Source organism: Tamandua tetradactyla, chromosome 19 (assembly GCF_023851605.1).
Source record: "Tamandua tetradactyla isolate mTamTet1 chromosome 19, mTamTet1.pri, whole genome shotgun sequence".
NCBI classification, from domain to species: domain Eukaryota; kingdom Metazoa; phylum Chordata; class Mammalia; order Pilosa; family Myrmecophagidae; genus Tamandua; species Tamandua tetradactyla.
In genome coordinates this window covers 44,388,576-44,413,054 of record NC_135345.1, presented here as the reverse complement: position 1 = coordinate 44,413,054, position 24,479 = coordinate 44,388,576, and the positions used below count along the sequence as shown (strand labels likewise).

Genomic DNA, 24,479 nt, shown 5'->3' with positions numbered 1-24,479 from the left:
GCCACCTAGGAAATAGTGATAAAGTGATAAAAATGAATTGAACTGTGGGGTGCAAGGGTAGTTCAGTGGTAGAATTCTCATCTGCCATGCAGGAGAACTGGGTTCAATTCCTGGCCCATGCACTTCCCAAAACACACAAACAAAAGAAACCAACAAAAACAAAGAACAGCAACAACAAAAATTCAACAAATGGTACTGCAATAACAGGATACGCACATGGAAAAAGAATGAAATGCGAACCCACCATACAGTATACAAAAAAAAGAACTAAAATCCATATACTTTAAAATTTCTCAATTCCCTGATCATTTTCTCACTTTTTAAGAAAGGAACAGCCAATATCAACAAGTCAGCTGTATTAATTCCCGATTATTCTCTCAAGGCCAAAGACTTCAACTGATGATATGTTTCACTCCAAAAAGACCAAACCAAAATGAAACAAAACAAGAAGGGAACTACATTCAGGGAAAATAATTTTCTAGAGTTAAATTTTATATGCTTGCTACATGTCTTTTCTCATGTTCACCCTGGAACACTATTATATCTTACTGCAATCTAAGTCTCATCCATCTTCCTCCAGGTCTGGCCAGGTGTCACTTTTCTAGATAAAGCCTGCCTCAATCCCTCACACAGAAAAGACTACTCACTTTGCTGCTAACATATTATTGAACTTCACATTTCTATTAAAACATTTTATATATTCTGCTTCATATCATTTATTCAAGAAATACTTTTTATGCAACTACTGTGGATCTGGTTACAGCTCTAGATGCTGGAGACATGACAATAAACAACACAGAGGAGTCCCCACCTATGCAGATCTCACAGTGTAATAGAGGAGGACAGAAAATAAATATATTAACAAAGAAACAAACACATAAGATCAGATACAATAAATATAGTGAAGAAAATAAAAAAAGAGCACTGAGAGAAAGAGTAATGTAGCGGAGGGATGTAATAAAAGGATTACTTTAGCTAAAGTAATCGTGAATAGAGGCTTAATGAAGAGGAGGAAGGAAACATGAGAAAATCTGAAAGAAGAATGTTTGGGGCAGAACAAACAGTAAGTTTAAAGATTCCATAATAAAAATAAATTTGGTATATACAAAGAACAAAAATAAGGTACGTGTGGCAAGAGCATAGAAAGTAAGGAAAATGATAGGAGCTGGGGCCAGAGGATAGATAAGGGCCATATCTTGAAAGACTTTGCACACTATAAGGAGTTCAAATTTTATTCTAAAGACAAAGGGAAATAACTAAAGGATTTTTAAACAAGGACAAGACAAAATTTGATTTATGTTTTAAAGAAATACAGTGGAGAACAGATTAAGGGGTCAAAAACAAAAGTGAAGAGATCATGGTAGTTGGACTAAAGTTTCAATAAGGGCTATGGTGAGAAGCTGTCATAGTAGGAATCTATCCTGGAGAAATTGCCAACAGGGTTAACTAATGCATCAAAAGAATAAAAGGGCCTATACTAATCTTTAGTTTCTAGAGGTTGGGTAAAGAAGCTGTATCTTTTGCAAAGGACATAGAGAAAGAGGAATTAGTAAGATAAGGAAAAAAAAAAACAGGACAAAGTATTGTTCTTGGGCTCCTAGAGAAGAAGGTGCTCCTAGGAAGAGAAATACTTGTTGCCAAGGATGTATAGTTGAACACTTCTTCCCTTCTTCTCTGAGTTCCACGGAAAGGGATACTTTCCCCTTAACACGGTTGGCCTCTTATGCATGGTTCCCAACTGCCCACCCCCATACCCCCACACTCCCACCCTCTTATAGACTGACAAGGTACCTTATAGGTGTATTTGGGAGAGAATGCTGGGCATGTTTGTTCTCCTTTATTTTGGGATTAAGTACACATTCTGCTCTGATCTTCCATGTCTAAAGTTTACCTGGGTAAGGGAGGTGGAACTAGCTAAAATTTGCTGGTTGGATCCTCTGAATCCGTTCCATGACAAGACTACTGAATCTAGAACAGGCCTCAGCTGGCACTATTGCCAGCAGGGTGCCAGTTTCAAAAGGAATTGGAGAAATGCTCTTTTAAAATCAGGATGCCAAAATGTTGATAATTATTGAAACTGGATGATAGGCATATCAATTTTTTTCTATTTTTTATATGTTTGAAAATTGTTTTATTGTAAACAAGTTTTTTTAAAAATATTTGGATAAGTATAGCAAATCTGGATAAATTTCAGCGAGAACTACCACGAAAATCAGCCTAAAATACTCAAAGCAATATTAGGCGCATTTTAAAGTAATACCATCATTGTGAGTGGAGATAAAAGTACTTCCAATGCCCCAAAGGACAAGCCAAAGAAATTTATGGAACTGGATTCTAAGGGAAGGTACAGGAAAACACAAATATATTACAGGAGACCCAAGCAGTTCAATGAGAAACTGAATCCAGATCTGGGTTATATTTTGGTCTGATACAAAAATGCTTTTGGCAGACCCAGAAAACAGTGACAACACATAGCTCACTAGCAGAGTTATCACACGACAAAGTATAGAACAGAAAAAAACAAGTATCTGGATCAGAAAGCAAAAAGTAAATAAAAGTAAAGAAGTCATTTAATTCCAGCAAACAGGACTAGCCCTGTATGTGTTAGAGAAGAAAAGCAACCAACCATCTTCTTGACAGTGAGCCAGTATCCTTGAAAGAACAGGAAAATAGTAGAGGGAAATAAATAGTAAAGACTGACCCAAATACCACAAAAGATAGTGTAACAGACAGAAATTTTATTCAAGGCCTGACACATTTTAAAAGCTTAGGAAGTATTAGTTTTCAATTTCAGAATTGCAAATTTCAGAAGTTAGTAGCTACTGTGAAGGAATTTTGTGAAAATGATTCCCCATGGAAAATAGATGGGAGAAGTAGAAAAAAAAATCTTCCCAGGACACAGGTCTCATTGGCCTATCTTTCTATAACCAGAGTTAATAGCAGCACCACTGTGGCCAAAGAAAGCAAATGCTAACTAACAAGACATACAAAGACTCTACCACTGAAGAGAATCTATACCTTCACAGCAGCATAGGATGCCAGAAACACAGGGATCAAAGGGGAAATGGAAATTAATAGGTTTTGAAACAATGGATGACAAAAGTACATCAAAGAAGATGTGACCAGAGTTTTCTTCATCGCTAATTTCTAAATTTTTAAAGAAGGGAGTAATATCTTAAATGTTACTCTGAGAGAAGAAAGTTGCACAGGTAGCCTTTTTTCCTGATATGTTATTAACTTCTGGATGGGAAATTCCCCCCGGCTAATTTAAATTCAAAGTCAACTCTGGACCTGGATTGCTTGGAATCGAGTGCTGTGATCTTGGTAGGAGCCATTTTAGTGGAATGGTGGGAATCAAAGCCCAACTGGAATGGATTCAAGAGAGAATAAGAGGTGGGTCAGTGAAGGCAATGGGTACAGACAACTTTCTAAAGAGATGCTGACAAAAACAAAAAAGCCATTTTGGGAATACAGAGTTTTAAAAATAGATTATATGGAAGCAAGTCTGTGTGCTGTCAGTAGTTATTCAGCATTGAGGGAGAAACAGATAACGTACAAAAATGAGGGAAAGGAGGAGTCAAACTCAGACCACACATGCCTGTTAAATATATCAGCTTTTAAATCGATCTTTGTTCAAAATCCAGCGAGTTTTAAGACCACTGTTTATCAGCAAGAGACTATTCTCAAGTGAACAGAGAAGCTCCTCTCTCTCAGATCCAGAAACAGGCTCTACTTTCAAACACCAAGAATGTAAGCTGTTCAAACAAGAAGGGCAAAGTTATGGCTTCTTCCTGCAAATCAAGGACACTGATGGCCACCTGGTCTAGGTGGTTGAAAAGGGTAGCTTAGCAGAGAATCCTGGCCACCAGGATGGAAACAGAGTTCTCAGGATCAATGGTGTCTTTGAGGACAAGGAAGAGCATATACTCTTGCTTGTTGTGGATCTTGTCATAAAGCATGGACATTTGGATGAGAATTCCTATAAGAAAGCCATTAAAAAATGGGCAGACTTAAAGGAGTTGAGTGAAAATCAGAAGGTGCCAGGACTGAGTGATAAGGAACTGCCCCCATGATGAGTGGTGGACCGTAGACTTGGACCTAGCCTCAGCTGTGCTACCTGGTGAAGGAGGGTAACTACTATGGCTTCACTCTGAAAAATGTCCAGGGGAAAAAAGGAATGTACATGACTGATATAACACCTCAAGGTATGGCTATGAAAGCTGGTATCCTAGCTGATGATCACTTGATTGAAATGAATGGAGAGAATGCAGAAAATGCCAGTCAGGAGGAAGTGGTTATAAAGGTGAAGAAGTCAGGAAGCCATGTCATGTTTCTGCTGGTGGATAACGAAACTGATAAACACCACAGTGAGCAGATCAAATTGAAGAGAGAAAGTACCAGTTTGAAACTGCTACCCCACACACCCCATGTTGTAGCGATGAAGAAGGGAGGCAGTGGCTAGGGTTTTACCTGAGGGCAGGCCCAGAACAGAAAGAACAAATCATCAAGGACACAGATTCCCGAAGCTGGCAAAGGAGGTTGGTCTGAAAAGCAAAGACCTGCTTTATAGTTGTTATAAAATGGCAAGTCTGTGGAAGGCCTTGATCATGTCACTGTGGTGGAAATGATTAGGGACGGTAAAGATCAGATTTCACTGTTGGTGGTAGACAAAGAGACAGACAACATGTATAGATTGGCTCATTTTTCTCCGTTTCCCTACTATCAAAGCCAAGAACTGCCCAATGGTTCTGTCAAGGAGGCTCCAGCTCCTACTCCTCCTTCTCTGGAGGTCAGAAGTCTAGATACCACAGAGGAAGCAGGAGATCAAAAGCCTAAACTCTGCAGGCTGGTTAAAAATGAAAATGGCTATGGCTTTTACATAAACGCAATTTTGAATCTGTGAGGCTCATTTGTCAGGCAGGTGCAAAAGGGTAGCTCTGATGATTTGGCTGGGCATGAAGATGAGGACATCATCATTGAAGTGAACAGGGTAAATGTGCTGGATGAACCATATAAGAAGGTGGAAGACAGAATATAGTGCAGTGGGAAGAATGTTATACTCTTGGTCTGTGGAAAGAAGGTCTATAATTATTTCTAGGCTAAGAAAATCTCTGTTGTTTCCTTCATGGGTGATCCATTAGATGACCCCCTGGAATCCAAAGATGGAGCACTTACAGAGCACAATTCATACACTGCAAAAAGAAAATAGAAAGAAAAAATGAGCCCACAGTACCACAGTACAGTCTTTTCTTCTTCCAATTCTGAAAATACAGAGAGGTGATGAGACCAAATAATGGCTTTGGCTGATAGCTATTTCTGGCTATTTACTAGGAATCCCTCCTCAAGGAAAGAGCTCCCATCCATTTACTGTTCCTGCTAGAGAAGAACTCCTCTGGCAACCAGTTTATCATGTGTGATTGTCTTCTGTTGTCATTTGTCTTAGGGGCGGCTATAGCAGATAGCTTAATTATGGCCCATTTAGAAAAAGCTAAGACTGGAGCCAGCTTGTTTTCATGTGATTTCTTTCAAGCTTCAAGGTAACCACATTTCCTTGTATGGTTATAAATCTTATTGCTATAGGCTCCATGAACACCAAAGATGGTTTATCAATCTGTATGTGTGAGAGCTGTAATTAAAATATCTGAGCAGATAACACTATTAAAATTATGCTTTTGTAAGAATGTTGTGGTTGCTAGTTAAATAATATTAAAAATGAAAAAAAAAATGAGGGAAGACTGAAGAAATAAAATACCGGTATACACAAAGGAAATGGGAACTGGAGGTCATGAGGAAGGGTTGACCATAGATAACAGGGCTAGATTTTCATTCTAGCAGAAAGGAAAGAAGAGTACTTGGGCAAAGATGTATACAAGTTAGTGAAATTGATAATGAAAAGATGAGGTACTTTAAATCAGAATGAGGCAGGCTAGATAGGGGAAGGGGAGGAAGAAGTGACCCTAAAACCCATTACAAAAAGTTCTTTTTGGCGTGCATACACCTATCTAGCCTGAAAAGAACTAATGAAAACACAGCTCATCAATTCCTTATTAGCATAGCCAAAGGGCTAGAACTTCTCCAAGTCTTATACTGCAAGGATCCTGAGCCCAGACTAATTCTCTGCCTATGGAGAATGCCCGTGCTCATCTTTCTTCGAGTGTGTACTTTCACTATGCATTAAAGTTTTGAGCACATTGACTAGTCCTCAAGTTCCTTCCTGCGGTTGAGTTCCTGCAGTTGAGTTGCCGCAGCTGAGTCAAGAACCTTAAGGCATCTGCCCCTGATTAAGATCAAGACTTCTCTGAGAAGTCCCACAGCTCCAGCATTTAGCAGAGAATTTCTGGGGCTCTCCGGCATCCAGCTGAGAACTCCCGGGGTTCTACAGCATCAATAGTTTAATAAAATTAAACTATTTGACTATACATACTGATTAGTCCTTAAATTTTTTCCTGTGACCTAGTCAAGAAATCTTATGTGCTGGTTTGAAAGGAGGTATGGACCCTAGAAGAGCCATGTTTTAATCAAAATCCCATTTTCATAAAGGCAGAATAATCCCTACTCAATACTGTATGTTTGAAACTGTAATCAGATCATCTCCCTGGAGATGTGATTTAATCAAGAGTGGTTGTTAAACTGGATTAGTTTATGACATGACTCCACCCATTTGGGTGGGTCTTGACAAATTTCTGGAGTCCTATAAAAGAGGAAACATGTTGGAGACAGCAGGAGATTCAGACAGAGTAGAGAATGCTGCAGCACCACAAAGCAGAGAGTCCACCAGCTGGCAACCTTGGAGATGAAGAAGGAAAATGCCTCCTGGGGAGCTTCATGAAACCGGAAGCCAGGAGAGAAAGCTAGCAGATGACACCATGTTCACCATGTGCCTTTCCAGCTGAGAGAGAAGCCCTGACTGTGTTTGCCATGTGCCTTCTCACTTGAGAGAGAAACCCTGAACTTCATCGGCCTTCTTGAACCAAGTTATCTTTCCTGGATAGATGCCTTAGATTAGAAATTTCTATAGATTTGTTTTAATTGGGACATTTTCTCAGTCTTAGAACTGTAAACTAGCAACTCATTAAATTCTCCTTTTTAAAAGCCATTCCATTTCCGGTATATTGCATTCCGGCAGCTAGCAAACTAGAACACCCGGGGTTCTACAGCATCAATAGCTCAATAAAATTAAACTATCTGGCTGTACATACTGACTAGTCCTTGAATTTCTTCCTAAGACTGAGTCAAGAAACCTTACGGCAGCAGCCGTTGGTTGAAGTTTCAAATTCTCCGAGAACTCCTGGGGCTGTCCGGCTTCAAGTTTACATCTGTTTTTTTCAGTGAAGTATGAATCAAGGTCACCAGCTAAAAAGAGGCTACAGGAAGTTTGGTAAGAGAGGAAATGGTATGCAATAGCAATCTCACAGAATGAGAGAGTTGACTGTATTATGTCAGGTATACAGTGAGTGTCCACTGATTTTATATAGTCATAATAAAGAGATCACACCAGAATGGCTGTGAAATTTTTTTCTCCAGGGACTGAGCTTTTTGGGTGCAAGCAGAGAACTGGCAGTTTGAAGGTTTAATCAGGATTATGAATAAGAGGAGAGAGGACAAAAAGGAAATTAAGGACATCTTTATGAGAGACCTAAAATCTGCTAAAACATAATAAAGTCTTCTTTATAATTATGGTTCATAACACAGTTATGACTTTATGGAGAATTTTTTTTAATTTCAGGAAAACCAGACACAAGAGAATAGACTGTGATTCAGTACATTACAGCGTGCTCAGAAAATCTTGGATTATGATCAGACATGCCAAAATTTCAAAATGAACTAATATTAGGATTTTGTTGTGAAGCATGCACACGTATTTTTATTAAGATATACTTACCCTGGTGTTTCCCAGAAAGTCTCTATATTCTTTTAACATTTTTTGATTTCTAAATAGACCTATAAAAAAGAATTAAAAAATGAACTTACCTCATGACATATATTCATATCAGTAATATTTTAGATCAACACAATCATTCTTGTTAAGACTATGTTAAATATGCTTTACTAGCTAACAGCAAGAATAGCAAGTTATGAAGTCTGGACATAGTAATGAGATAAAGGTAGTTTCAAAAATAAAATTTTCTCAAAATTGACTAAGAAACATGTTATTTAAATTTGATATGTAAGTACCAAATTTTTATTTGTAGCTGAATGTTCAAAATTGCAAAAAAAAATAATAATAATTTTTCTATTACTGTGTTTTCTCAAATTTTTGTATCTTAAATTTTTCTTTTAATGCATGTATAAGGCTACTCATAGCATTATTATTGTAGTAACAAAAGGCAGGAAACAAGCTATGGGAAAACAATGAATAAAAATATGGAATATTATATAAGGAATGAAAAATGTCTCAATTTATTTTATTGCTATGCTATGGAAAGCTCCGTAGGATACACTGCCAAATGAAAAATACAAAGTCCAAAAAGTATGTATAGTATGCTTTATCTATGAAAGGGGGATTATATGAATATGTAATATTTTCTTATTTTTTAAAAATCGGTAAAAATAAACCAAAAACTATTTTTAAAAGGTTACCAATGAGAGAGGAAGGGAAAAGAATTTAAAGTACAGGGAGAGAAGGAAGACTTCTCTGAAATATCTTGTATATCCTAGGTTAGGATGTTCAACATTCTGTTTAATTGGGACTGAAAGTTAGTGCTTCCGATCATCAAAATCTACTGCAAATGTTCCTAAGTTAATGCTGATCTGTACTAAGATTTTATATTTCATATTTGAAATTTTCTTTTCGGACAGATAAGAACTGCCAAAACTGATATCCACCCATGAGCATATGATTTTAATTAAACATTCATTGCTTAGAAGACATTTATAGAATTTTGTTAAATTCTTCTCTTGATATTTGCCTTTTAGCATTTCATTATATTGCAGATTAATCACTTCCAACTGAATGTTAGGAAGAAGTTCTTCAATTGAACAACTAAATGGATTTTGAAATATAGAAATTTCCTCTGCACTTGCACTGAGATCCAAAAAATGCTGCTGAAATTTTGAAACTATATTAGAGCTTTAAAAATACATCCACTACAGAGCAACTTCTAGGTGAACAGAAACAGTGCAGAACAGCTCCCGGGGCCACGCAGGGAATGGACACACAGTGTATCCCAGTCTGGACTGGCTAGTCTGACTGCGAGACTCGGCTGCGGTGAGATCCCCGAGCGGCATGCGATTTCCCGAGTAGCGGCAGCTGTGGCGGCTGGAGCTCCTCCCTCCCTCCTTCCCGGGCCGGCTGAGAGTCTCGGAGAGGCAAGTTTCCCAAGCCGCGGCGGTCAGCGCCCCTCTTTTGCGGGCGGCTTCCTTGACCGGCTACGAGTCTCGGAACAGAGGGCTACCCAAGCCGCGGTGGCCCTCCCCCGCGGGCGGCTTTCTTGTCCGGTGGCGAATTCTCCAGGGCGCGGCGGCCGGTGACCGACGCCCCTCCCCCGCGGGCAAATTCCTGGTCCGGTGGCAAATTCCCCGGGCCGCTGCGGCCAGCAACTGACACCCCTCCAGGGAGAGGAGGGAATTTCGAACAGTGGCAGGGACTGGGTGCAATCAAACACCTATAGGAAAATTAATAAAGGAGCCACAGGGTCCCCTCAAGCCGCGGCGGCTGACGCACCCACCATGCGCGGCCCCCCGAACCAACTGAGAGAATTGGATCGGAAATCCCCAGGCCGCGGAGATCGGTGACCGCAGCTCCCTTCCAAACACGTGAGACAAACGTGTGCCACGAGCGCCACCTACTGGGCAGGATAAGAAAAACAGAACCCAGCGATTTCACAGAAAAATCTTACAACCTTGTTGGGTCTGACACCCAGGGAAATCTGACTAAATGCCCAGACGCCAGCAGCAGAAGATAACGGTCCACGCTCAGAAGATTGAGAATATGGCCCAGCAAAGGAACAAACCAATAGTTCAAATGAGATACAAGAGCTGAGACAACTAATGTTGAATATACGAACAGAAATGGAAAACCTCTTCAAAAATGAAATCGATAAATTGAGGGAGGACATGAAGAAGACATGGGCTGAATATAAAGAAGAAATAGAAAAACTGAAAAAACAAATCACAGAACTTATGGAAGTGAAGGATAAAGTAGAAAAGATGGAAAAAACAATGGATACCTACAATGATAGATTTAAAGAGACAGAAGACAGAATTAGCGATTTGGAGGATGGAACATCTGAATTCCAAAAAGAAACAGAAACTATCAGGAAAAGACTGGAAAAATTTGAACAGGGTATCAGAGCACTTAAGGACGATATGAACCGCAAAATATACGTGTTGTGGGTGTCCCAGAAGGAGAAGAGAAGGGAAAAGGAGGAGAAAAACTAATGGAAGAAATGATCACTGAAAATTTCCCAACTCTTAGGAAAGACCTAAAATTACAGATCCAAGAAGTGCAGCGCACCCCACAGGGATTACACCCAAATAGGCGTTCTCCAAGACACTTACTAGTTAGAATGTCAGAGGTCAAAGAGAAAGAGAGGATCTTGAAAGCAGCAAGAGAAAAACAATCCATCACATACAAGGGAAACCCAATAAGACTGTGTAGATTTCTCAGCAGAAACCATGGAAGCTAGAAGACAGTGGGATGATATATTTAAATTACTAAAAGAGAAAAACTGCCAACCAAGACTCCTATATCCAGCAATATTGTCCTTCACAAATGAGGGAGAAATTAAAACATTCTCAGACAAAAAGTCACTGAAGGAATTTGTGACCAAGAGATCAGCTCTGCAAGAAATACTAAAGGGAGCACTAGAGTCTGATACAAAAAGACAGAAGAGAGAGGTATGGAGAAGAGTGTAGAAAGAAGGAAAATCAGATATGATATATATAATACAAAAGGCAAAATGGTAGAGGAAAATATTATCCAAACAGTAATAACAATAAATGTTAACGGACTGAATTCCCCAATCAAAAGACATAGATAGGTAGAATGGATTAAAAAACAGGATCCTTCTATATGCTGTCTACAGGAAACACATCTTAGACCCAAAGATAAACATAGGTTGAAAGTAAAAGGTTGGGAAAAGATATTTCATGCAAATAACAACCAGAAAAGAACAGGAGTGGCTATACTAATATCCAACAAATTAGACTTCAAATGTAAAACAGTTAAAAGAGACAAAGGACACTATCTACTAATAAAAGGAACAATTAAACAAGAAGACATAACAATCATAACTATTTACGCACCGAACCAGAATGCCCCAAAATACGTGAGGAATACACTGCAAACACTGAAAAGGGAAATATACTCATATACCATAACAGTTGGAGACTTCAATTCACCACTCTCCTCAATGGACAGAACATCTAGACAGAGGATCAATAAAGAAATAGAAAATCTGAATATTACTATAAATGAGCTAGACTTAACACACATTTATAGGACATTATATCCCACAACAGCAGGATACACCTTTTTCTCAAGTGCTCATGGATCATTCTCAAAGATAGACCATATGCTGGGTCACAAAGCAAGTCTTAAAAAATTTTAAAAGACTGAAATCATACACAACACTTTCTCGGATCATAAAGGAATGAAGTTGGAAATCAATAATAGGCGGAGTGCCAGAAAATTCACAAATACGAGGAGGCTCAACAACACACTCTTAAACAACGAGTGGGTCAAAGAAGAAATTGCTACAGAAATTAGCAAATACCTCGAGGCGAATGAAAATGAAAACACAATATATCAAAACTTATGGGACGCAGCAAAGGCAGTGCTAAGAGGGAAAATTATTGCCCTAAATGCCTATATCAGAAAAGAAGAAAAGGCAAAAATGCAGGAATTAACTGTCCACTTGGAAGAACTGGAGAAAGAACAGCAAACGAATCCCAAAGCAAGCAAAAGGAAAGAAATAACAAAGATTAGAGCAGAAATAAATGAAATTGAAAACATGAAAACAATAGAGAAAATCAATAAGACCAGAAGTTGGTTCTATGAGAAAATCAATAAGATTGATGGGCCCTTAGCAAGACTGACAAAAAGAAGAAGAGAGAGGATGCAAATAAATAAGATCAGAAATGGAAGAGGAGACATAACCGCTGACCTCACAGAAATAAAGGAGGTAATAACAGGATACTATGAACAACTTTATGCTAATAAATACAACAATTTAGAGGAAATGGACGGGTTCCTGGAAAGACAGAACAACCAACTTTGACTCAAGAAGAAACAGATGACCTCAACAAACCAATCACAAGTAAAGAAATTGAATCAATCATTCAAAAGCTTCCTAAAAAGAAAAGTCCAGGACCAGATGGCTTCACATCTGAATTCTATCAAACATTCCAGAAAGAATTAGTACCAACTCTCCTCAAACTCTTCAAAAAAATCGAAGTGGAGGGAAAACTACCTAATTCATTCTATGAAGCCAACATCACCCTCATACCAAAACCAGGCAAAGATATTACAAAAAAAGAAAACTACAGACCAATCTCTCCAATGAATATAGATGCAAAAATCCTCAATAAAATTCTAGCAAATCGTATACAACAACACATTAAAAGAATTATACATCATGACCAAGTAGGATTCATCCCAGGTATGCAAGGATGGTTCAACATAAGAAAATCAATTAATGTAATACACCATATCAACAAATCAAAGCAGAAAAATCACATGAATTTCAATTGATGCAGAGAAGGCATTTGACATGATTCAACATCCTTTCCTGTTGAAAACACTTCAAAAGATAGGAATACAAGGGAACTTCCTTAAAATGATAGAGGGAATATATGAAAAACCCACAGCTAATATCATCCTCAATGGGGAAAAATTGAAAACTTTCCCTCTAAGATCAGGAACAAGACAAGGATGTCCACTATCACCACTATTATTCAACATTGTGTTGGAGGTTCTAGCCAGAGCAATTAGGCAAGAAAAAGAAATACAAGGCATCAAAATTGGAAAGGAAGAAGTAAAATTATCACTGTTTGCAGACGATATGATACTATATGTCGAAAACCCGGAAAAATCCACAACAAAACTACTAGAGCTAATAAATGAGTACAGCAAAGTAGCAGGTTACAAGATCAACATCCAAAAATCTGTAGCATTTCTATACACTAGCAATGAACAAGTGGAGGGGGAAATCAAGAAACGAATCCCATGTACAATTGCAACTAAAAGAATAAAATACCTAGGAATAAACTTAACTAAAGAGACAAAAAACCTATATAAAGAAAACTACAAAAAACTACTAAAAGAAATCACAGAAGACCTAGATAGATGGAAGGGCATACCGTGTTCATGGATTGGAAGACTAAATATAGTTAAGATGTCAATCCTACCTAAATTGATCTACAGATTCAATGCAATACCAATCAAAATCCTAACAACTTATTTTTCAGAAAGAGAAAAACCAATAAGCAAATTTATTTGGAAGGGCAGGGTGCCCCGAATTGCTAAAAACATCTTGAGGAAAAAAAACGAAGCTGGAGGTCTTGCACTGCCTGACTTTAAGGCATATTATGAAGCCACAGTGGTCAAAACAGCATGGTATTGGCATAAAGATAGATATATCGACCAATGGAATCGAATAGAGTGCTCAGATATAGACCCTCTCATCTATGGACATTTGATCTTTGATATGGCAGTCAAGCCAACTCACCTGGGACAGAACAGTCTCTTCAATAAATGGTGCCTAGAGAACTGGATATCCATATGCAAAAGACTGAAAGAAGACCCATGTCTCACACCCTATACAAAAGTTAACTCAAAATGGATCAAAGATCTAAACATTAGGTCTAAGACCATAAAACAGAGGAAAATGTAGGGAGATATCTTATGAATCTTACAATTGGAGGCGGTTTTATGGACCTTAAACCTAAAGCAAGAGCACTGAAGAACGAAATAAATAAATGGGAACTCCTCAAAATTAAACACTTTTGTGCATCAAAGAACTTCATCAAGAAAGTAGAAAGACAGTCTACACAATGGGAAACAATATTTGGAAATGATATATCAGATAAAGGTCTAGTATCCAGAATTTATAAAGAGATTGTTCAACTCAACAACAAAAAAACAGCCAACCCAAATACAAAATGGGAAAAAGACTTGAATAGACACCTCTCAGAGGAGGAAATACAAATGGCCAAAAGGCACATGAAGAGATGCTCAATGTCCCTGACCATTAGAGAAATGCAAATCAAAACCACAATGAGATATCATCTCACACCCACCAGAATGGCCATTATCAACAAAACAGAAAATGACAAGTGCTGGAGAGGATGCGGTGAAAGAGGCACACTTATCCACTGTTGGTGGGAATGTCAAATGGTGCAACCACTGTGGAAGGCAGTTTGGCAGTTCCTCAAAAAGCTGAATATAGAATTGCCATACGACCCAGCAATACCATTGCTGGGAATCTACTCAAAGGAATTAAGGGCAAAAACTCAAACGGACATTTGCACACCAATGTTTATAGCAGCGTTATTTACAATTGCAAAGAGATGGAAACAGTCAAAATGTCCATCAACAGACGAGTGGCTAAACAAAATTTGGTATATACATATGATGGAATATTATGCAGCTTTAAGACAGGATAAACTTATGAAGCATGTAATAACATGGATGGACCTAGAGAACATTATGCTGAGTGAGTCTAGCCAAAAACTAAAAGACAAATACTGTATGGTCCCAATGATGTGAATCGACATTCGAGAATAAACTTGGAATATGTCATTGGTAACAGAGTTCAGCAGGAGTTAGAAACAGGGTATGATAATGGGTAATTGGAGTTGATGGGATACAGACTGCGCAACAGGACCTGATACAAAACCTCAAAAATGGACAGCACAATAATGCCTAATTGTAAAGTAATCATGTTAAAACACTGAATGAAGCTGCATCCGAGCTATAGGTTTATGTTTTGTTTTGTTTTGTTTTTAGTATTATTACTTTTATTTTTTTCTCTATATTAACATTCTATATCTTTTACAGTTGTGTTGCTAGTTCTTCTAAACCGATGCAAATGTACTAAGAAACGATGATCATGCATCTATGTGATGATGTTAAGAATTACTGATTGCATATGTAGAATGGTATGATTTCTAAATGTTGGGTTAATTTCTTTTTTTCCGTTAATTAATAAAAAAAAAAAATACATCCACTACAAATTTCTATAGGATAGATATTTTTCTTCATGTTTTAATTTTTAACAATATGGGAAGCATATAAGCAAACTGACATTACTGGAGAGTCAAATAGCAACAGCTATTGTGAAAATGACTTTACTACAGAATAAGTTTCACATTTAGGCAGCATTTGCCTTCTAATTTTAGATTAAATTCATTAAGAACCATTAAGAAGTCTGCAGCAAAAGTTAATTTCCACAGCTATTTGGTGTGTGAAAATAGTTGTTGATGGTCAGTATACTTGTTTAGAACAATTTTAATCTTGGTCCTGAGGTAAAAAAAAATTTCAATAAAACATTACTACTGCTAAGCCATTGTGGTAGGGCAAGTCAGGATATTCAGTTTATATTTCTGACAAAACTTCACAGAACTGTAGCAATGGTTAAGTCCGTGGAAGTGAATGAAGTTCACTGTTGACATTACTGATTCAATTATGAATGCAGATTTAAGTATTTTCTTCAAAGTATCTGCTAATGATTAATACAATAAGCACCCATAGGCTTTAACCATCTTATATTTTCAAAAGCTTTGTAAATTTGCCCAGCTAAACTTTTTTCTACTCCATGTATATTTTTACCACCATCAATTGCAATACATCATAGCAGACTTCACTTCAGGTTTACTGAATTGGTGTATTTCTCAGGTTTGAAAACATCCTTTGCCTGCAGTTGCTCCACGCAGACTATTCATAGAGGGTAATTCTTCAGTCCCTTCAAACTCAACATTGATGCCTCAAACAAATGAACAATACTGATATTAAAAAGTCATGTACAATGCATTCGGCACTCAAAATGCTGTTGAGTTGTAACTGTGTTACTACAATTTGTAGTAACTGAGCAGTTAGTTGTGAAGAGACATTAAAGCACCACATATGGTCTCTGTCAGAGCTACTCAACTTTGCTGTTGGTAGCATGAAAACTGCTACAGATAATATTAAATAAATAAATATGGCTGTGTTCCAATAAAATATTAAATATGGACACTGAAATATTCCTAAATATTTTCTTCCATTCTCTCTTCAAATTTTGTTTTGTTTTCCCTCCTTTTAATAGGGAAATTTCAAATATATTCATTTCTGAAGTAAGTATGAATCTTTTCTTAGAAAAAAGAAAAGACTTTCTTAAAAGAAAAGATTAGTATTTGGTAAATGAATCATCAATAGCTCACTTACTCTCTTTGCCAAAATTAAATCATAAAAACACATCTTACTGTTGAATCATTATAATGATATTTCTTTTAGTCTCCAATATCTTCTAGCAGCTAGAAGAAAAAGCCTAAAGTTGTCATAACAAACTCTGAAATCTGTTCTATAACTAATTGTTGTAATGTGCTTTGAAATGTATTGCTTTCTTGTATATACTGCTATTTTTCACAATTAAGAAAAAAAACATCTTAACCTTCAAACAAGGACCAACTGAGATTAAGACTGACAGGCTTCTGAAGGCCGTGGATATCTAATTTTTTTAACCAGCTGAGCCACGTAAACTGACCAAAACAAGTATCTTAAATCTTTTAGAGTTATATACGGAAATATCTACAGATGAAATGATATGATAGTGTCTGTGTTAGTTTTAAAATAATCTAGTAAAACAGAGATTGTAAGATAGATGAAACAAGGCTAGTCAAGTGCTGGAACACTGATAGTAAAGCTAGATGATGAATATAGGAGGGTTATTACACTTCCTCTTCTACTTCTGAATATATCTGATACTACCCTAATAGAAGGGGATAAATCAGAACAAAAATAGTAGAATGGAAAGAAATCTATAGAACAATAAAATTGTTATTATCTACAAAATCTCATAAAAATCAATTTTAAAACACACAAAATCTAAAAGTGTGAGCAAAGAATATAAAAATTAACTGAAGAAATAAAAAAATCAATAAACACTAAAATGACCAACCACCGTAGTAATGAGAGAAATTCAAAATTAAACAAGGAATCACCTTTAGCTATCAAAAACATACTCACAAAAAACACTTTATAGTCGGTGCTGGCAAGAGTAGGAACACACAGTCTCATACACATTACACTCATACAGATGAGTGTAAATGTAAACTGGTACTATATTCCCTTTGAAGTACAATTCTTTAGGATCTATCAAATTTTAAAATGCTCAGATCACTTGACCATGAAATTCTTACTAACACTCTATCATACTAAATATTTACAAAAATAGTCTCAGATATGTAAAAATTAAAGTAACAGGATATTCTTACTTTTTTTATAAAAGTATTGTTTATAATAGTGAATATGTGGAGAATATAAATTAATCAAAACCCATACAATGCAGTACTATACAACTGTTAAAATGAATGAGGTAGTGACTGCAGGGAAGATGACAGAATAGAATAAGCTGAGTTCAACCCTGCTCCAAGGAAGAATAATGAAGTGACAGAAAAACAACCAGGAAAACAGTTCCAGGGTACAAAAACCCTGAGAGGGTCTTCTATGCTTTATAGGGAGGTATTGGATGAAAAAGCTAAGGAACTGAAATGTAGGAAACAGGGTGAGCAAGCTCTGTCAGAACTTCACCAGGAACAAGAGGCCATGTCCAGCAAAGTGCCTGTCCTCGCAGCTATTGTAAGATATCAGCCTCCTCGGTCCACAGCCCAGAACTCCCTTGGGGAACCCAGAAGCCAATAAAACTTGCTTTCCTGCACATAGAGAACATCCAGCTAGTTCACAGAGCCTACCACTCCTCTTTACATCAGGAGGTCTGGAACCCTCAGGAGTGCACGGACAGGGAGGCAGGGATGAAGAAGCGAGCCACGCTGTGCCCCCACGTGCTGTATCTCAATACTCAAGGGCACCATATCCTACATCCACATGCCTACGCGCGCTGCCACTCCACACCTGGCCCTGTACCCAACCTACACCCAAGTGTGCCATCCCCCACGCTCTGCCACCCCATGCCTTGCCACCCCCACACCCTCATCACCACACCTCACCCCATGCCAACTCCACATCCCACCCAGTGCCACACCCTACGCCCCCACTCACTGCACCTCATGCCCAGCAAGCCGGGCCCTGTGCCACACCCAGCAGGCACTTCCAACTGGGCTGTGGACAGGGGCAGCGGTCATACCCAGTCCCATAAATGAAGGTCATTCCAAACATGAGTCTGGGAGCCACTAGTTCCATTGGACCCACAAACAGATTCTTCACTGAGGCTGGCAGCTTTCAGTATGCCCCTGCACCAAATGAACTGGCTAGAATTGTAATGAATCTCCATCAAGCTCATCCAGCTCCATCAAAGGGCACCATCTGCTGGAAATAAAGAGAAAGTACAGTATGGCAAAGTGCCTATCAGTTCCGCTTCAATAAAGCCTCAAGTAGAGTTGTATGCCCTCTATGAGGTCTGTGCCTTGGTTTGCCGGGGAATTATTGAAGAACCAAACGCAAAAGGAAATCTTTACCAAAATCTTAGACAACTGAAGGAAATTAACTTTCAAGATAACCATATCAAGATAATCAAATGCCTCAAAGCCCACAGAAAATCACAAAGCATATGAAGATACAGGCAGATATAGCCCAGCCAAGTGACCAAATTAAAACACTAGAGAGAGACAGAACAACTAATCAAAGATGTTCGTATAACTGCCCTAAATAAATTCAAGTTGGCTAACAAAATAAAGTATACAAAGAAGATACCAGAAGAGCATAAGGAAGAATTTGAAAAAAATAAGTAGAAAAATAGCAGGTATCACAGAAATGAGAGATACTGCAGACCAAATAAAAACAGACTAGAGACACACAACAGCAGATTTGAAGAGACAGACGAAAGAATAAGCAAACGAGAGGACAGGACAAAAGAACAAATGGCAAAGATGAAAAAATTTGAATTGACTCTCAGGGAAAGATGACACGAAGTACACAAATATAAGAATGACTGGTGTCTCAGAAGGAGAAGAGAAGAGTAAAGGGCAAGGAAGATTAGCTGAGGAGACAATGGGGGGAACGTCCCAAACCTTATAAAAGACATAAATAGGCAAATTAATGAAGCTCAACAAACCCCAAATAGAATAAATCTAAACAGGCCTACTGCAAGACACATACTAATTAGTCTGTCAAACGTTGAGTACAAGCAAAAAGTCCTGAAAAACAGCAAGAGAAAAGTGACTCACCACATAAAAGGGAAACCACAAAAGATAGTGCAGACTACTCAAGGGGCACCATGGAGACTAAGAAGGCAGTGGTATGATATATGTAAGATCCTGAAAGAGAGAGAATTCCAGTCAAGAATTCTTTATCCAGTCAAATTGTCCTCCAACAATGAGGGAGAGAGAAACATTTGTACAGACAGACAAAGGCTGAGGGAATTTGTCAACAAGAGCGGCCCTACAAGAAATACTAAAGGGAGTTCTGTCAGCTGGAAAAAAAAGGCAGGAAAGGGAGGTCTGGAGGAGGGCACAAAACTAAAGAGTCCCAGTAAGGGGAACTTAAAGGATAAAAAGAGAAAGAAGGGGAAAAAAAACTGATCTGACAAATAAAAACCAAAGGACAAGATGGTAGATTCAAGAAATGCCTTTACAGTAATAACTTTGAATGTTAATTGTGCTGGTTTGAAAGGATGTATGTACGCTAGAAAAGCCACTTTTAATCCTAATCCCATTTTGTAAGGGCAGCTGTTTCTTCTAATCCCTATTCAGTACTGCTATGTTTGAAATTTCAGATGATCTCCCTGGAGATGTGACTCAATCATGCGGAGATCTGTCTCCACCCATTTCTAGGTGGGTCTTGATTACTTTACTGGAATCCTATAAAAGAGAACTACAAGAGAGAAAGCCATGACATTCTGAGAAAGCAAAAACACAGCCACAAGAAGCAGAGAGCCTACCAGCCAGCGACATCTGGAGATAAGGAAGGAAAACACCTCCTGGGGAGCTTCATCAAACAGGTAGCCAGGAGAGACAGCCAATAGATGATGCTGTGTTTGCCATGTGCCTTTTCAGGTGAGAGAAGAACCCAGAGTGTGTTTGCCATGTGCCTTCTCACTTAAGAGAGAAACCCTGAAATTCATCGGCCTTCTTGAAGTGAGGTAGCTTTCCCTGGATGTCTTAGATTGGACACTTCTATAGACTTTTCTATAAATGGGACATTTTCTAGGCCTTAGAACTGTAAACTAGCAATTTATTAAACTCCTCTTTTTAAAAGCCATTCTGTTTCTGGTATATTACATTCTGGCAGCTAGCAAACTAGAACATTAATGGACTATACTCACCAACTAAAAGATACAAATTGATAGAATGATTTAAGAAATATGTTTCATCTATAAGCTGCTTACAAGAGGCTCATCTTAGACCCAAGGATACAAATAGATTGAAAGTGAAAGGATGGAAAAAGATGTTCCATGGAAGCTGTACCAAAAGAGAGCAGGAGTAGAGATACTAATATCAGACAAAATAGACTTTGAATGTAAAGACATCATAAGTGACAATTAAAAAACACTACATGTTAATAAAAGGGACAATAAACCAGGAAGAAATAACAATTACATACGTTTATGCTCCCAATCAAGGAGTTCAAAAGTATATGAGACAAACATTGGCAAAACTGAAGGAAGCAATAGACATTTCAACAATAATAGTGGGTGACCTCAATACACCACTCTCTTCTATGGATTAAAAAAAACAAACAGAAAATTAACAAGGAAATAGAGAATATAAACAATTTGATAAACAAATCAGACCTAACGGACATATTATACCCCAAAACACCAGGATATACAATCTTCTCTAATGCTTATGGAAACTTTTCCAGGATAGTATGTTATACATTGGGGCACAAAACAGGCCTTTACAAATTGAAAAAGACTGAAATCATTCAAATCATTTGCTCTGATTACAATGGAACAAAGCTGGAAATCAATAACACCAAAGAACCAAAACTTTCACAAATAAATGGAGATTAAATAAAACACTCAAACCATCAGTGGGTCAAAGAAGAAATTGCTAGAAAAATTGGTAAATACCTGGGGATGAATGAAAATGAAAATACAACACATCAGAACTTATGGAATGGCAAAGGCAGTGCTGAGAGGGAAATTTATTGCCCCAAATGCTTACATTAAAAAAGTACAAAAATTGAGGACTTAACAGCTCACCTGGAAGAACTAGAGAAAGAACAGCAAACTAACCCCAAAGCAAATTAAAGAAGAGAAATAACAAAGATTAAAGCAGAAATAAATGAAGTGGAGAACAACAACAACAACAAAAATTTAGAAAGAATCAATAAAACCAAAAGTTGGTTCTTTAAGAAAAATGAATAAAATTGATGGATCCCTAGGTAGACTTAAAAGAGAGAGGATGCATATAAACAAAATCTGAAGTGGGAGTGGGGGGGAATGATTCTACAGAGCCAGAAGAAATTTTAAAAATCATGAGGATACTATGAAAATACACACCAGCAAACTAAACAACTTACATGAAATGGACAAATTCCTAGAAACACACAAACAAACTACACTGACTCAAGAAAAAATAGGAGATCTCAACAAACCAAACAAAAGAAGATTGATTAAGTCATCAAAAATCTTCCTATAAGGAAAAGCCCAGGGCCAGATGGCTTCACAGGGAATTGTATTAAACATTCCAAAAAGAACTAACACAAATCCTACTCAAACTTTTTTAAAAAATTGAGGTAAAAGGAATACTACCAACTCATTTTATGAAGCTAACATCTATTCTAATGCCAAAACTGGATATAGATGCTACAAGAAAGGAAAACTACAGGCCAATCTCCATAATGAATATAGATATAAAAATTTTCAACAAAACACTAGCAAATCGAATCCAACAACACATTAAAAGAATTATACATCACAAGCAAGTGCAGTTTATACCGGGAATGCAAGGGTAGTTCAACACAAAAAAATCATGTAATACAGCACATTAACAAACCAAAAGGAAAAATCACATCATCATCTTAACTGATGCTGTAAAAGCCTTCAACAAAATTTAGAATCCTTTTCTGATAAAAACACTTGAAGGTAGGAACTGAAGGAAATTTCCTCAGTATGATAAAGGACATACAGGAAAAACTCATACCTAATCAGCATCGTACTGAACAGTGAGAGAAAGAAAGTCTTCCCCTTAAGATCAGGAAAGAGACAAGGATGCCCTCTGTCACCATTATTATTCACCACTTTACTAGAAGTTCTAGCTAGAGCAATCAGGCAGGACAAAGAAATAAAAGGCATCCCAACTGGAAAGGAAGAATTAAAACTTTCATTATTTACAGATGACATGACACTATACTTTGAAAATCCTGAGAAATCTATGACAAAGGATTTTGTAATAATAAATTGAGCAAAATGGCAGGATACAAGATTAATGTGCAAAAATCAGTAATGTTTGTATATACAAGGAATGACCTAACCGAGGAGACACTTAAGGAAAAAATTCCATTAACATAGCAATAAAACAATCAGGTATCTAGGTATAAACTTAACCAAAGATGTAAAAGACCTGTACACAGAAAACTACATAACACTGCTGAAAGAAATTAAAGAAGATTTTAATAGGTGGAAAGTCATTCCCTGTTCATGGATAAGAAGGTTAAATGTAGTTGAGCTGTCAATTCTACCCAAATTGATCTATAGATTCAATGCAATGCCAATCAAAATTTTAACAACCTAATTTGAAGACTTGGAAAAGCTAATTATCAATTCATTTAGAAGGGAAAAAAGAGCTCGATTAGCAAAAAACATCCTAAAAAAGAAGAATAAAGTGGGAGGAATAACACTTCATGATTTTAAAGCTTATTACAAAGCCACAGTGGTCAAAACAACATGGTACTAGCACAAAGATAGAAGTATTGACCAATGGAATCAAATCGAGGGCGCAGTGAAAAACCACCAAATCTATGGTCAACTGATCTTCAACAGGGTCCCCAAAACCACTGAACTAAGATAGAACAGTCTTTTCAACAAAATGGGCATGGAAGAACTGGCTATCAATAGCTAAAAGAATGATTAAAATTCCTTATACCCTATACAAAAATTAACTCAAAGTGGATCAAAAACCTAGATATAAGAGCCAGTACCATAAAACTCCTAGAAGAAAATATAGGGAAACATCTTCAAGACCTAGTAATAGGACGCGGTTTCTTAAACTTTATACCCAAAGCACATGTAATGAAAGAAAAAAATAGATAAATGGGAAACTCCTGAAAACCAAATGCTTCTGTACCTTAGAAGACTGTCAAAAAGATGAAGAGGCAGCCAACTCAATGGGAGAAAATATTTGTAAATGGAAGAAAATACTTGTATATCATACAACACATGATGGTTATTCCCATATAGATAAAGAAATCATACAGAGAGGTTCTGAGATAGTGACTTAGTGAGGTGTGGAATTTAGTTCGTCCCCCAGAGAAGCTGTTAAGTAGCCAGGAACGCGACAGAACAACTGCTGGGGCCACATTAGCAATCAAACACACAGAGTACACCAGTCTGGACAAGCTAGACCAACTACAATCCCACACAGAACTGTAAGTACCCCAAGCCATGGAGGCTGGTGCCCCTTCCCCATAGGCTGGTTCCTGAAGGGGAAAGGAAAGAGACTTTACTAGCAGCAGGGGAAAAGGAGGAGAAACACTAATGGAAAAAATTATCACTGAAATTTCCTATCTCTTATGAAGGACATAAAATTACAGATGCAAGAAAAGCAGTGTACTCCAAACAGAATAGATCCAAATAGACATACTTACTGATCAGACTGTAAGATGTCAAAGAGAAAGAGAGAATTTTGAAAGCAGCAAGAGAAAAGCAATCCACCACATACAACGGAAGCCCAATAAGACAATGTGTAGATTTCTCAGCAGAAACCATGAAGGTAAGAAGACAGTAGTATGATATATTCAAGATTCTAAAAGAGAAAAACTGCCACTCAAGAACTCTATATCCAGCAAAATTGTCCTTCAAAAATGAGAAGAAGGTGGGCACATGGGTAGTTCAGTGGTTAGAACACCCGCCTTTCATGTGGGAGACCCAGGTTCAATTACCGGACCATGTACCCCCAAAACAGAAGGGAAGGGCAGGCCATAGTGGCTCAGCAGGCAGAGTTTTCTCCTGCTATGTTGGAGACCTGGGTTCAATTCCCAGTGCCTGCCCATGCAAAAAATAAATAAATAAATAATGGGGGGGGGGATTAAAACATTTTCAGGCAAAAAAAAATCACTGAGACAATCTGTGAACAAGAGACCAGCTCTGCAAGAAATACTAAAGGAAGCACTAGAGGCAGATGTGAAGAGATAGGAAAGAGAGGTATGAAGAAGAGTG

General features: G+C 37.6%; 1 protein-coding gene and 1 pseudogene across 2 annotated transcripts in view; one reads left to right on the top strand and one right to left on the bottom strand.

The window, feature by feature from the left end:
* Nucleotides 1-24,479, bottom strand: part of SLC30A9 (solute carrier family 30 member 9) — a 138,492-nt gene that overhangs the window by 47,521 nt on the left and 66,492 nt on the right. For both annotated transcript variants that reach the window (XM_077136758.1, XM_077136759.1), the window contains one exon: nt 7,883-7,941. In XM_077136758.1, coding sequence (XP_076992873.1) covers nt 7,883-7,941 — 59 coding nt within the window. The remainder of the gene's footprint in view (nt 1-7,882; nt 7,942-24,479) is intronic.
* Nucleotides 1,022-5,209, top strand: LOC143663728 (Na(+)/H(+) exchange regulatory cofactor NHE-RF3 pseudogene; annotated as a pseudogene).